Raw genomic sequence first — 15,562 nt, 5'->3', positions numbered from 1 at the left:
AGAGGATTTACAAGATAATCTCCCTAAACTGCACACACATGCCCATGAGGCCATTTATCAGCCGCAGATGAGCCTAAAAGTCTACTAATTCTGCCCAAACCTGCACAACCACTGGCTGAACTGATGGCACGAACACGTGTCCCTCTGCAACTGGTATTTGGGCAGAGCTCCGACTACGCAGCTGGCATTCTGCGGCGGCTGCAGGCAGTCAGCGGCATTTAAGGATATTTTTCAGGACAGATAAAATGTCAAGGAAGCCTCCAACAGGTGCGGCAGCAATTCCACCTTATCTAGCCCTCCACCGGCCAACGGGCGGGTTTAGCCCCCTTAACATGCAACCCTGCACATATCGGCTGTCTGATAAACGTGCCGGCGCGCCAACGTTGCAGCCAGACGTCTTCTGACTGAGTCACATTTACAGAAATAGTTTCAGAATGCAGAGCACTGGAGCTCACAGGTGTGTGTGTGTGCACGCGGATGTGTGTGTGTGTTTGTTTAGAGGGGTCTTCTGAAGGCGCTGTGGTGATGCTCATTGGTTCCAATGATGAGAGACTGAAGATTAAAACAAAGCCAGAGATAATGGGGTTGCGGCGACACTGTGAAAAACATAAAGACAAAAGCTGACTTAAGCAGAGCACTTCCAAAACCCAGGAGAGAGAGAAAGAGAGAGAGAGAGAGAGAGAGAGAGAGAGAGACAGAGAAAGAGAGAGAGAGAGTGTGTAGGGAGAGAGAGAGAGAGAGAGAGAGAGAGAGAGAGAGAGAGAGAGAGTGTAGGGAGAGAGAGATAGAGAGCGAGAGACAGAGAGAGAGAGAGTGTAGGGAGAGAGAGATAGAGAGCGAGAGACAGAGAGCGAGAGACAGAGAGAGCGAGAGAGAGAGAGACAGACAGAGAGACAGAGAGTAGGGAGATAATGGAGGAGAAGGTAGAGACAGAAAGAAAGAGAAAAAGAATAGAGAGAGACAGAGTAGAGAAAGAGAGAGAGAGAGAGAGAGAGAGAGAGAGAGAGAGAGAGAGAGAGAGAGAGAGAGAGAGATGGGGTTAAAATTTTGAAACAGCCTCCAGAAATGATACAGTCTCTTGTTTTTCTCTATTGTAATGCACTACATGTCCAATAGTTTGTGGACACCCCTTTTAATGAACGCATTCAGCTACTTCAAGTTGTACTTATTGCTGATTAGGTGTGAAAATGCCCACACACAGCCTAGTCCCTGCAGAGAAGTACTGCCAATAGAACAGGTGTTCTCTGGAATGACGGATGGATGGTGTGCCATCTAACACCTCTGGGATAAGTTGTGGATAAGGTGGGGTGGTGGTCATCCAACAATGCTCCACAATCTAGTAGAAAGCCTTCTCTCTTTTCTAATACATTTGATTTCAGAAGAAACAATGAGCAATGAGCAGGTGTCCCAAAAAATGTCTTTATAGTGTAAGTAGAAAAAGCCAAGCACTGTCTTCCATTGGTTTTTACATGGTCCGCTCTGAATGCCTAGCTCCAACTGTCAGGCTTCGCCACCGTTAATATCTGTTAAACCGTACAGATAGGGAAGATAGAGATGCAGCGTGATGAGATTGTTGAAAGTCTGCATGAAGAATCCTACAGACAGGCAGAATAAAGAGCTAAAAAAAACAACAACTGAGCAGTCGGTACATCCGGTGTGTCAGGCAGCTTCTGCATGCCCCTACACACTCTACACACTGACCTATATAACTGTTCAGATCAGACCTGACAACCACGCACCACTCAGTTCAAAAACTACAGGAGTTGTACAGCCAGCAATAGATAGAGAACACAGCTCCAGAGCCCAATGTCTGTGCGATTTACTTCACTCCAGTAGAAGCTCCGTACTGCGCTTGGTGCACATTAAAAAACCCAGTCCAGGAAGCTCCTGGCAAACGTCCTGTGCTCACACTGCTTCTAGAGCTCAGCTCTGGTGTTGTTGTTGCTCTGAGACTTACGGTTGACTATGGTAGATCCAGGGGGTAGAAAATGAACAGACTAGTTGGAAAACAGCATTCTACGACAGTGCCAAGCTCTTCATTTGAACTATTCTACTGCAAATATCCGTCTATGGAGAGCCCACTTCTGACACCAATTCTGTTGCAACCCAATTAAAGGTCAGGCCACGGGTCTTAAGAGCTGTAAACATGATTTTATACACCTGTTAGGTTCCCTAGAGTCCCTAATTATCAATGCAATTACTTACATTTAAATTAATGGTATTTAGCTGAAACTCTTATCCAGAGCAACTTACAAGTAACTCGTATTACAGAGGTGGGCCAGTGTAGTGTTAGGAGTCTTGCCCAAGGACTCCTATTGGTGTAGTGCAGCACAGTCCCCCAGACCGGGAATCAAAGCCCATGGTGTGGAAGCTCACTGGCAGGACCCTCCGAAGGTTTAATGCTTCGTCACTATAATGCAAAATTTGACGTCATCCAAAAACATCACATGAGCCAAAGAACCCCCTTTACATTGTTTAAAGTCTGACTCCTAACAATAAAGGATCCCTTTTGGGAATCATTTACACATATATACACACATACATTATATATTATATGTCCAAATGTTTGTGGACACCTCTACATTGCACTCATTGCTGCCACACACAGCGTGTCTAGTCCCTGTAGAGAAGTACTGCCAATAGAAAAGGACTCTCTGGAGCAGATCATCATGAACCTATTGGCACCATGCCTAATGCCAGACATGGGCTAGAGGAGTATAAACCCCAGTGTTCTCTGTTCCACTGCCAAAGTATTGGATGGAGCACTGTCCTTCCAGAGAACACAGTTCACAGGAAGTTGGGAATAAGGTGGGCTGGTGATCATCCAACATCCTGACCTCACTGACTCTCTTGTGGCTGAATGCAATCGAATCTTCACAGCAATGCTCCAAAAACTAGTAGAAGGCCTTGTCTGGACAGAAGAGACAGTTACTCCAACATTTTTTTTTTGTTTTTATTTCAGATGAAACAATGAATAAGCCAGTGTCCCAATACTTTTGTCCATATAGTGTATGTAGGTCTGTATGCCTATATTCATCCATCCATCCATACGAACCCCTTTTAAAGTATAGAGCCTTTCTGCAGACAGTGTAACTAACAAGTAAAGGGAACATCGTATTCAGTGACACAGACATGCATATTATTATCTTCATAATTCCAGAGCAAAGCTAAAGAAGCAAACTTCAAACATCAGACATGTGTTGGCTGATGGAACACAGGAACACTGTGTACATTTGATTGATCTCCACCGTTCCTTTAAAGAGGTAAATGAGGTAAAAAAAAATTAAAAAAGGAGGAAAAAGAAAGTCATCCAGGGAAAACAGCATGCATGTGCAAGCTCCCAGTCATATTTAATTCCTGATCACCTGGAAGCATCAGGGTGGGTGTAAATGTTAACCAGAGATTCTTGGGCTTTGAAGGCAGCTTGTAATAAATCGGTGTGTTAAAGCCGGTTTCAAAGGAAGGTTAGGGTTGTTTCCTTCCCCTGCGCCGCCGTATTTCCGGGCAGAAAAGGAAGGCTTCTTAAGCTCCTGCAGGTCTGTTTATCAGGGGCCAATCTGTATTTCATATGCAGCAGACGTAGCCGGCAACCTCCGCTCCCCTCCTTTCATCCGTGCCTTTTGGACAAGCGCTTTGGTTTGAACTGTTAAAAGTTGTTTAAAAGTGGAAATGGCATTTGAGGCTGAAGCTTGACCTTTCTCTGCAATCTCCCATCCGCAGCCGCACAAACAGTGATAGATGGCCTCAAACGCACGACGTCACCGGCAGGCCCGGCGCAACAGCTACACAAGCACAGGCAAACACACGTACACTTACACATACACATACACATACACCGGCACAAGCGCACACACACAGATACACACAATTACAGAGACTTCCGGCCACATGTGAGCAAACATCACTGCTAGTTGTGAGATAACCCGTGTGGCTCATATTGTTATGCTGTCAACCTCTCGCAGCCAAAGTCAACCTTAACTGTACGAGATGCTCTGAGGGCACAGAGAGAGAAAAAGACCAAAACAGTGCATGACAGAGCAACAGTCTGATAAACAGAGTGTGCGAGAGAGAGAGAGAAAGAGACACAGGGAGAGAGTGTGAGAGAGATAGTTGATGCTCAGGCCAAGTATCAGGAGAGGGAGGGGAGGGGAAGGGGGTCAGTGTTTCTCTCTGGAGCCCCATTACAGGGTGGCAGTAACGGATGTGGTGGGCAGGCAGGGGGCACAGTGAGGGGCCGCACTGAGTGTGTGTTTATATCTATGTGTGTGTGTGAGGGCGAGAAAACAACACACTGATAGTATCTCCTCTTCTCCAGCAGCTACTAACACACTACCATCAATCATTGCCAAACACGGCCAGCAGCACACAAGGACACACACACACACACACAATTACACAGACACCCACTTACACACACTAACATGTACACAATTACACAGTCGCGCACACACACCACAAGCAAGTATACACAATAGATGGGTGGATACGTACACTATTTGGACAAAAGTATTGTGACACCTGCTCATTCATTGTTTCTTCTGAAATCAAGGGTATTAAAAAAAAATAGTGTATCCAGCTTTTGTTGGAGTAACTGTCTCTACTGTCCAGGAAGGAAGGCTTTCTACTAGATGCTGGAGCACTGCTGTGAGGATTGGTTGTTGATGGTTTTATTCAGCAACAAGAGTGTTAGTGAGGACAGGGTGTTGGATAAACACCACCCCATCATATCCCAAAGTCATTGGATGGAGCACCATCATTCCAGAGAACACAGTTCCGCTGCTCTGCAGCTCACTGCAACTAAGCACATTCATTAAAAGAGACGTCCACAAACATTTGAACATATAGTGTATGTATCACCGGAAAATAAGAGTAGACAAACAAAGTTTGGGGAGAGTTGTACTACTGTATCACTAGTATGGCCCGGCTCCCAGGCTCATTCAACAGCACTACTGTATCGCTAGTATGGCCCAGCTCCCGGCCGCGTCCAACAGCACAATTGTATCGCTAGTATGGCCTGGCTCCCGGGCTCGTCCAACAGCACTACTGTATCACTAGTATGGCCCAGCTCCCGGCCGGGTCCAACAGCACTACTGTATCACTAGTATGGCCCAGCTCCCGGCCGCGTCCAACAGCACTACTGTATCACTAGTATGGCCCAGCTCCCGGCCGCGTCCAACAGCACTACTGTATCACTAGTATGGCCTGGCTCCCAGGCTCATCCAACAGCACTACTGTATCACTAGTATGGCCTGGCTCCCGGGCTCGTCCAACAGCACTACTGTATCACTAGTATGGCCTGGCTCCCAGGCTCATCCAACAGCACTACTGTATCACTAGTATGGCCTGGCTCCTGGGCTCGTCCAACAGCACTACTGTATCGCTAGTATGGCCTGGCTCCCAGGCTCGTCCAACAGCACTACTGTATCGCTAGTATGGCCTGGCTCCCGGGCTCATCCAACAGCACTACTGTATCACTAGTATGGCCTGGCTCCCGGGCTCATCCAACAGCACTACTGTATCACTAGTATGGCCTGGCTCCTGGGCTCGTCCAACAGCACTACTGCATCGCTAGTATGGCCTGGCTCCCGGGCTCGTCCAACAGCACTACTGTATCGCTAGTATGGCCCGGCTCCTGGGCTCGTTCAACAGCACTACTGTATCACTAGTATGGCCCGGCTCCTGGGCTCGTTCAACAGCACTATGCTTCATGAGACAAACACTTAAGGCGAACTGCAGGATTTCTGTATTCTGTATGTGTAGCAGCTGTGCTGGACTATGCTCTTGATATTGTAACTGTATATTGTATTTTATGCCAGGACCACAGCTATAGCTATCTGACTTGTATAAGTGGATTAAACATCACTTAAACAAGTCTAATTAATTACTCACACAAGTGGACCCAACATTTGGGAGACTAAACCCATAAAAGGGCCTCCTTGGCGAGACAAGTGTGATTTATGCATGCAGATTACACAATGCTAACAGATGAATTTCTGCTTTAGTGCGTAGGCTAGCTACATTAGCCTTGTAGAAACCGCAACCAATCTAATGGGTCAGTATTAGCACAGAAATGATACGGCACAGCCTTAGTAACCATTTGGCCCTGCAGTGGAAAAGAGGCCTATAACACACAGACATACACACACACACACACACACACATACACACACACACACACATACACACACACAGAGATATTAGTCTCTGCAGACATACTGTACATGCCTACCGGCACAAGGGAGAGAGTAGCCCACCACTGGGTCAAAGATGAACTGCCGCTCGTTCAGTCTGGTCACACAGTACAGGTGGAAGCAGTCCAGACAGATCACATGACGCTCGGCACACTGAGCCACCAACACAGGACTCCTACAGAACACAGTAAACTGAATGAGCCACATCATCAGTTACTACTATTAACCCTTAAAAAGCAGCTCATTACAGTGGCCCAACATAGGGAAGCAGAAAGTGAATTACAGTCCCAGATGGAGCCTGTGTGTGTAAAATGTCTAAAAGGGACACCAAGTAGGATGCATTTTACGTGAGTGTGTGTGTGTGTGTAGGCTGCAGTCTCCTGAGGCTGGCTGAAGATAGATGAGCCTCTGGAGGAAAAAGCATGTTTCGGGGCAGAGTGGGGCTGGAGGAAATAGGCAGGAGGGCGATCTAGTTTAGATATCAGCTGTACAAAAGAGAAGTGTGTGTGTGTGTGTGTGTGTGTGTGTGTCAGTGTGAGGGAGAGTGGCAAAGGGGGAGGGAGAAAAAGCAGCATTAGAAGAGACACATTATTCAGGCTACAGACAGGTACCTAAGTATTTGGACAATGCTTATTGGTCAAATACTGCTGTAACTATTTAGTGCCTTCATTTTTACAGCTTTTAAGAAGCTTAAGTTGCTTTTGTGGAATTTTTGGTGGAATGTTTTGGGTCATTATCCATCCTATGGTTCTTGTAGCATCTGACTGAATCTGAGCAGTTTAGCTTCATATACTCCAGAACTCATCATGCAACTTTTATCAGCACTCATAATTCATATAATTAATAAACACCAGTGACCCAGTTCCACTGACATTCCAATGCCATAACAGTGCCTCCATCATGTTTGAGAGATGCGATATAGTTATATATAGATAGCTCTAAAACTGGATAGGCATTTGTAAATGTTTTAGCAGTCTAATCTGACTTTTTAGCCCTAGTGTTACCAGTGGCTTGCATGAATGTTCTTGAGTGGTGTGAAAGGAGTTTTCCACTGCCAAGAAAAGAATTTCTGAGAATTTAGGTGTTTCTGAGCTCACCAATTTGTCCCTTCCTTTTAAAAATGTACCAAGCTGTTGATTGTGCCACTGCTAAAGTTTCTGCTGAGGTTTATGCATTATTTATATACCTCTTGAATTAAAGCTGATAGTCTTTATTGCTTCATTTCAAATCCACTGAGGTGGTATATAGAGGCAAAAGGACCAAACGTGTGTCACTGTCCAAATACTTCTTGGACTGTATACTGTCTATACTGGTACTGGTGCCACACAATACATTTACATTCATAGCATTTAGCTGATGCTCGTATCCAGAGTGACTTGGTTGCTTGTATTACAGAGATGGGCCAACACAGTATTAGGAGGCTTGGCCAAGGACTGTTACTGGTGTAGCGCAGCATAGTCACCCAGACTGGGAGTCAATCCCCAGTCTCCCAAATGTTGTGGGAGCTCACTGGCGTTGCGTATAAGTTGCGCCACACTAACCACAGTACTGAAGTTCAGTTTTAGCAGTGTAACGTATTGCTAAGTTGGAACTAGTATGTATTTATTTATTTTATATTTTAACTTAATCACATCTGTGTATGTTTGTGATCCAAATTCAGTCACAATTATTGTATTATGACCATAATTCATAATTAGTGTCCTGTGTCATGCTTTATTCCAAAAACTAAAAAGTCCTGGGTAAAACACATAGCATTTCACATGGTCTTGGGTTGTCCTGTCATGTGTAGCTTCTTTAAGGTCTGTCCACAAATTCTTCAGGTAGTCAATGGCAGATTCTGAGGTATGTTTTGGATCATTATTCTGTTGCAGAAGCCATCCTCTTTACAGCTTCAGCCTTTTAACAGAAGGTTTGACATTTGCATCCAGGATTTCCATTCTCCCTTCCACCCATGCAATATTGCAAGAGTGCCACTGGCGGCAACACAACCCAAAAGCATGACAGACCCACCCACATCCCTCACAGTTGGTAAGGTGTTCTTTTCATGAAATGTAGTACTTTTTACTCCCAATTCACTCTACTTAAAAGTTTCTGAGAGAAGCTCAAGGACAAGGACAAGGACAAGGTTCCTTTTTTAGGACTTTCCATGAAGATTGGTTGAGCAAGCAACACTGCACAGTGGAATAGTGCACCACCCACTTGACTCACATAAACCTTTCTCAAGGTTCTTGGCAATCATACAGAAGTTTTGATATGACTGCCTCTCCAGCACAGCAGACGTTCTGTCCAACAGTTTTCCTGTTTTTCCAGACCTCATCCTGACTTCCACAGTTCCCCTGAACTGCCATTTCTTAATTAAATTCCGATCAGATCTTTAGACAATTACTTAGAGGAGCTTATGCTTGTTAAGTGTTAGTACAAGATCTGAAGAGCATGAAGAGTATCAGATCATGGTTTCTATGTATAAATGGTGACATGCCGAGGCCTGATTTACTCCACCCCCATCCTTCACATTTGATTAGGTGTTCTTTTCATCAAATGTAGTACTTTTTTTCCTCCAAATGTACTTCATCAGTCCACTTCATCAGCAGGTTGATCAGGCTTCTCTAGACGTATTCTAGTGTTCTACTTCAAAAGTTGAGTTCAGAGACAAGCTCACGGTCAAGGTTCCCTTTCAAGGTTCACTTTCCCATTAACATTGGTTGAGCAAGCAATGCTGCACAGTAGAATAGTGCACCACCCACTTAACTCACTTATACCTACTTGAAGGTTCTTGGCATTGAAGAGCATCAGATTTTGGTTTCTACTTACAAATGGTGACATATGCCTCAGACCTGATTTAGTCAGATCCTTTCTGAGACCTTCTGGGAAATAATTTAAAGTGTCTATATGTGCAGTAGTAGCAGTAAGGACTCCTTCTTCCAAATCCATTTTACTTTTTCACCAGTCAAGTGTAGATTGTCCAGAACTGGCACTCGTATCCTAAAAGAGCCTGTCACATACCAAGCTTTACCAGCGGACCTCTGCAATCATTTTCTCCGCAGTTCTCAAGAACTCCCAATCCATTAAGCGCACACCCTCGACAGCGCACACACTCGATCGTAAGTCAACCTGCCAGCGGCGAGTTTGACCTCTTCGACCTCTCTTCTTGCAGCGCTCAGAGAGCGTGACTGTGTCCTTGCCTCTGCCCTTTCCCAACCAAACTAGCAGTTCTCAGTGGAGGAGGAGGAAGGAGGCAAAACAAAGGCCCACTCAGGAGGGCAATTGCTGTGCCACTTCAATCAGCCCTTGATTTGAATAGAGGGTGTCAGTGATTGGGCTCCATTGTGCTCGATCGCGCCCTTCTCTCTCTTGCTTGCCTGCTCCCCTCTAGAGCAAGGAGACGAAAGGTGGGAATGATTCTGCCGAACCGCCCCGATAATGGCTGACCTTCAGCGAGTCCCCACACACTGCATCGAGGCCGGTGATTGCGGGGCCCACGCGGCGGGAGGTGGATTTTAGGCGCTAAAGCGTTTTGGCCGTCAGTCAGGTTGTATGTACTAATCACCTGTTCTTTCAGGCTCCTTTATCGTGGCTTTGTTTCTGAGCTGGCGTCTCCTTGTGAGTAAGCTGAACTGCGGCTGGTGGTATGATTTGAAAATTACTAGCCACCACTAATGACAACTGGTAGATTTCAGGCACTGTGAGTCAGATTACTGGCCCAATTATCCCTTAAACACTTCTTGCTTGTCTACCCCTTCTGAAAAAGAACAGACAGTGTCTCAGCAAAGAAAAGCACCCAAGACAACATAAGAGATACTCACATGACATCAGTGCAGGCGATGCAGGGGACGTGCCGCACGTTAGCCATGATGAGGTCTAGTGCCACTGATGTGTCGTTGTCGCAGGTGGGATGGGCTGCACACTTCAAATAAAACTCCTACACAAAGACAACAGACATTCACCCATAAAATACAGTATTTTGAGGGTATACCTATGTGTGCTTCCTACAGAGTCGAGGTTGTGCTTTTAATCAATTATTTATTTATATATATTTCCAAAATCTGCACTAGCCAATCGTATCCGTCATTGTCTGTCAGAGTGGTTACTCCGAGTTGTGCCCTTCGGCAAGGCAACCTAAAGCTAAGCCCTACTGTGAAAATGGACATGAGACTCTCTCACCGCCACTCGGCCATCGCAGTCCTGTGACTGGCATACACCATGAATCCTGTCTGGGAGAAGGACATCGTCCCAACATGACGGCCCCTGCAAGAAGGAAAGACAATGTCAGGGAGTGTTTTTAAAACTGCCCTAAGCCTAGCCAACTACCAACGAATTTAGCACTTGAAATCGCCATTAAAATAATGCCATTTTCTTGCAATTTCACCTTAATGGTCAGCACTAACGTTAAGTGCTTGCTGAAAAAAGGCTGAAGCTAATTAGGAGAAAGTGGGTGGCACAGTGAGATGGATTCACAGAGCATTAGATCAGAGATGACTGTATAGTGGGAGCTGATGTGTTTTTTTTGGAAATGTCTTAAAAGCATTTCAGCAGGAGTGAAAGATCAGATGATGATGATATAACATTACCAAGATAAATTATGCCAGGATACACTTTTCATATAAGGCCTTTTTTCTTATGGAACTCTTGATTATGTGTCCCTTTGCAGGTGCAACCCTATCAAGTAAGCATTTGAGTCCACTCGTCCACTAACTGTCTGCATCAAGTCCAAGCAGAACACTGAACACTGACTGGTTCAACAGATTGGATGGAACACTGGGACACTGACCAACCAGTAAAATCACCTTCAATCTTCAATCTGGAAGGTACAGGTGAAATGCAGCGATGGAAATGCATAACGTCTACCTGAAATGTGTACCCAATTGGCCAAAAAAAAAGGACAGAAATTGTCTCATGAGCCTGTGGTAATGCTCACCTGAGAGGATTGTCATTGTCATTGTGTTATTAAAGCAAGAGGACAAAGAACCAAGCATTAGAGAAGAAAAGACACATTGGACTGATTTCCCTGTCCAGTAAGTTTATCATGGGTAGCATCAGTTCTTAAAAATATTTAAGAATGCTGGATCCTGGGTGTCGCAACTGTCTAAGCGCTGGCTATGTCTCACTCTCCCTCAATCACTCAAGGACAGTGTTCAGCTGTTCAATGACATTCAAAGACAACACAAAAGGATTGGTGGTTGGGTGGCTTCAGGAAGCACATGCTAGCCTTCACACTCCCAGTGATGGAAGTATTGCAAGATCCTAGCTAGTGGTAAAAAACTTCAACATGACAGAGGTGGAGAGAAAGTTGTAACCCTGAGAAATGCTCAATATGTGAAATGTCGACTACAGACGTCATCCAACTCATCATTTGACAGCACCGTGACACTACTATGTACATCATGACACATGCATTACTCAGTCAAGTTCTCCTATATCCTCCATTCTCCATTAAACCTACAGCGCATATTCACTTTCTCCACCTGTCCTTTTCTCTCAGTCACACTGTCTTGCTCATCCCTCTGCCAGATTAAGACACTCTTTCCATCCATAATTGTTTGGGGGCAATATAATCCCCCCGCCCTCTCCCAAACCGTCTGACCAAGCCAGGCTGATTAGCATAAGCATTTAAACATTCTGACAGGGGCCTTAATAAGCCAGAGAAAAGGTTAAGAAAATCATTACTCCCCCCACATGGGAGGCTGTGGGGGTGGGGGTGGGGTGCGACGGAAGGATGGAGCGAAGGAGGGACGGAGGAGAAGGATGAATCCAGCGTGCCGTGCTGGTGGGGCCTGGAGATTACACGAAGACACCTGCTAAGAGACAGCGAGGAAAGGTCACACACACCCCTGGTGCATCGGCTCAAAACACGCTCTCACACACACACACACACACACACACACACACACACACACACACACTGTTCTCTCTCTCACACACACACCTCCATGTGAATGTAAATGATTAATGAGAAAAGTGGTTATGAATTATTCACCAACACACCTCCTTCATTGTTCACATCAGTCTCTCCCTCTCTCCTCTGCCTCCTACCTCTCTCTCTCTCTACGGACAGGAATCACCATCACAACCCCACAAAGCCTTAATTACATTATTGTTGAACAAACAGCACTGTGTCTCAGAGCCAGCTGTGAAGATCTGCCGGCCGTGGATTGAGCGGAGAGTTCTGGTCTCGCGCAGCCATTCCCAGCACGCCGCGCCTTTATTGGCCGGCGGACGACTTGCGCACGCCACACTCAATTACAGACACTTCGAAATCAATGAAAACACACACACACACCTCTGCCACCAACAAACCACGCGCGCGCACACGCACAGACAAAACACACCCTAAACCAACATCACAGACATCGCAACACTACACCAACTCAGGGCTGGAGGACAGCAGTCATACATATGGCAAACGTCTGGGGACATGGTGGCTCCTGAGCACTGCAGCATAAGCGCTGGCTCGGTCATCAGGAGACTGTGAGTGAGTTTGATCCCTGAAGGTGCCACACCCATTTGTGGCCGATCGTCCATAACAGCATAATAGGCAAAATTCTTTGTGGGTAAGTAGGCAGGGGGGACAAGCTCTTTCTGGATGGCCCTCCCTCTTCCCCATAGTTCAGCCCAATACTAGCAAAACAGGCTTATTTTAGTTCTCCTCCAAGCGTGTTGAGCGACAATTTAGCTTCTTTAGCTTCTCGCGAGCCTAAGACTGCATATGTGCTATCCCTGGTTTGGTAGAATCATATATAATGAGAGAAGGCCCAGCTGGAGAATTTGCCACTTGACTAATTTGTGGAGAAACATTTTAGGAGCATTAAGCTTTTGCAAAAGCAATTAGAAAGCTGCTCAAATCTTTTATTCTTCATTTTCTTTGTAAAAAACTGCTTAATGAAGGCGCAAAATGACAAACGCACTACCTTGAGAATAATGGCAAAGCCCACACGCTTTCCTTTCCTGAGGATAAAAGAACACTCGAAGCTTTGGGATAAAACAGATGTGCTAAAACAATAGCTTGGAAAAGAAAGTCTTCAAATCCTTACTGTCAGTAACTCAAAAAAATCATCCATCACAAATGACCAACTACTTCTTGCAAACTGTAATGGTATTGCTTTATTTAATCTGGTATTATTTCACTTAATCGTGTCATTTCTACAATCTCATCAATCATTACTTTACTTCTACATTACTCTCCAACTCCCATACACATCTGTACCAACAGCAAAAAAAAAGGAAGAAAACTATCTTTGCCTTTCAACACCAGATTAACATGCGTGTGCTTCATTAACACTGTATAACACACAGCCATAACATTAAAACCAAAGTCAAGTCAAGAGAATAACACCGATTATATGGTTACAACGACATCGGTCAAGGGGTGGGTGTATAAAACCTTGGCAAAGGCCAAATCGTGATGGCTAGACGACTGGGTCCAGAGCATCTCCAAAACATTCGAGGTGGTCCTGCTATGCAGTTGACAGTACCTACTCAAGGTGATCCAAGGGTCACAGGGTCATGGGCGCCCAAGGCTCATTGATGCAATCCATGGAGGCCCCATCTTGCAACCTACAGGACTTAATGCTTTAAAACTTTAAGGATCTGCTGCTAATGTGGTGACATTACCGGACACCACCGGACACCTTCACAGGTCTTGTGGAGTATATGCCTTGATAGGTCAGAGCTTGTTGGTTATTCTTATTAAACCTGTAACTGTACAATTGAAAACTGTAATGCACTACTTTGTTACTTTGTACATGTTACCATTGCATAGCATAGCCAAAGTATATGTAAATATAAGGTTTATGGAAATAAAATCTACATTTTTTAGAAAGTAACAGTTCAAACAAACAGTGGACAATATTCATAAAGACCTTTGGGGTAGTACTGACAGGCAGAATTTAGAGGACTAGCACCAGAGAGTATCCTTCAATTTTTGTGAGACTTGAGTTGGGCACAGTGTGTTCTGAGTGGCAGTAACCTAATTAACACTCTTTTTCCTCCTGTTGCTGAGTTGCAAGTCAAACACGGCAAAGGCTTTTCTTCCTGTAGGACTTTAAGGTGAAGAGCAGCCAAAAACGCTAAAACTCCCATCAATAATGTAGAGAGCTGTTTTCTTCCAGGGCCAGGGTCTGGAGATGGAGTGTTTGAAGATGCTGGCACAGACCTCACCCTAAGGTTCACAGGCAAACGACGCAATGCAGCGAACAGTTGTGGAGGGCGATAGCGGACTGACTGACATCCCTGCTTATGCTGGAATCTCTTATGCTGGAGTTTTTCTTCCCTCAGACCCCCTTTTCCCCGCATATCAGGAGAAACTTCTGAGGAAGCAGTTAGGCGAAGAGAGCTGGCAGCCATAGCCGCTAAGAGGATGCTGAGAGCCAGCAGCTTCAGCAAGAGATTGGCAGGGGGAAGCGGGCAACGCTGGCACCCGGACAGCAGACGAGCGGCCCCTCAGCGCCTGGGACCACCCTGAGCGGGAAGAAGAGGCAGGTGCGGCTTAGCGACTTGTCAGTCAGCCTTTTCCGGACGGTGCCGGACGTGGAGCGGCGGAAAGGCTGCCCACATGCTGGGAGTGGAGCTCCATACGGACATGCAGATAACAGCAGCCCCAGGATGATGGCGAGGGGGGCTGAACCTTCCCTCTTTGCCCCAGTGGAGGCGTTGGGACGTGGGCTTGTGTTTGAACACGTCGCTCTCGAGGCTAAGGCAATGTTTCTAAGGCCAAGGACTGTTTGTCACTCAGCTGTCCTCAAGCAACAGAGCAAATGTTCTGGTCAAAACTTGCTCCTGAGTCTTTGCAGTAATTGATCACTCACTGTAGAAGCTGTAGAAGTCGTAGGGGGCACAACGCACCAGCTTTTACTTTAAAATGCCAAAGAGGAACCATGTTTGATTCCTTGAAGAACAGATTAATGAATGGTTCTTTAGAGAAGGTTCTATGTGAACATCTCTGTGAACATCAAGGTACTTGTAACATCTCACCAGGCATTCCACCAGAAACGCTGGCTTTGTCACATTCATTCCTCGTTTTCTCCTTTTATTGCTTTTATTAATTGAATCATGGTCAATATCATTTGAATGTTCTTTACAAGAATTTACCAATAACCTCCTTAATGCCACAGTAAAACAGAGGAAGGCTTATTTGGGCAGAGGTTAAAAGAAATTCCCTAAGGATTTGATCTGATTCAGTATTCAGTATGAAAGAGAACTATGACTTTGGAGATTTATTTTCCAGCAAGACAATAAACAATAAAAGGGGGAAGTGGGTAACTTTAAAAGACACCGTAACTCATTAAAATCTGCTCCTTGAATATTTATTATGGTAAAATGCATCAGTTCAGCTCCTGAAAGCCTAACCAATGGGAGTGTTCATTTGGCTAGAAGGA

General features: G+C 45.4%; 1 protein-coding gene across 1 annotated transcript in view; it reads right to left on the bottom strand.

Moving 5' to 3' along the window:
- Positions 1-15,562, bottom strand: part of prkn (parkin RBR E3 ubiquitin protein ligase) — a 125,071-nt gene that overhangs the window by 57,461 nt on the left and 52,048 nt on the right. Inside the window, exons 5-7 of the mRNA XM_072677685.1 lie at positions 10,353-10,436; positions 9,995-10,110; positions 6,230-6,366 (exon numbers count right to left, since the gene is read on the bottom strand). Coding sequence (XP_072533786.1) covers positions 6,230-6,366; positions 9,995-10,110; positions 10,353-10,436 — 337 coding nt within the window. The remainder of the gene's footprint in view (positions 1-6,229; positions 6,367-9,994; positions 10,111-10,352; positions 10,437-15,562) is intronic.

This window comes from Salminus brasiliensis, chromosome 4 (genome assembly GCF_030463535.1).
Source record: "Salminus brasiliensis chromosome 4, fSalBra1.hap2, whole genome shotgun sequence".
In the NCBI taxonomy this organism is placed as follows: Eukaryota; Metazoa; Chordata; class Actinopteri; order Characiformes; family Bryconidae; genus Salminus; species Salminus brasiliensis.
This window is presented reverse-complemented; position numbering and strand designations above follow the sequence as displayed.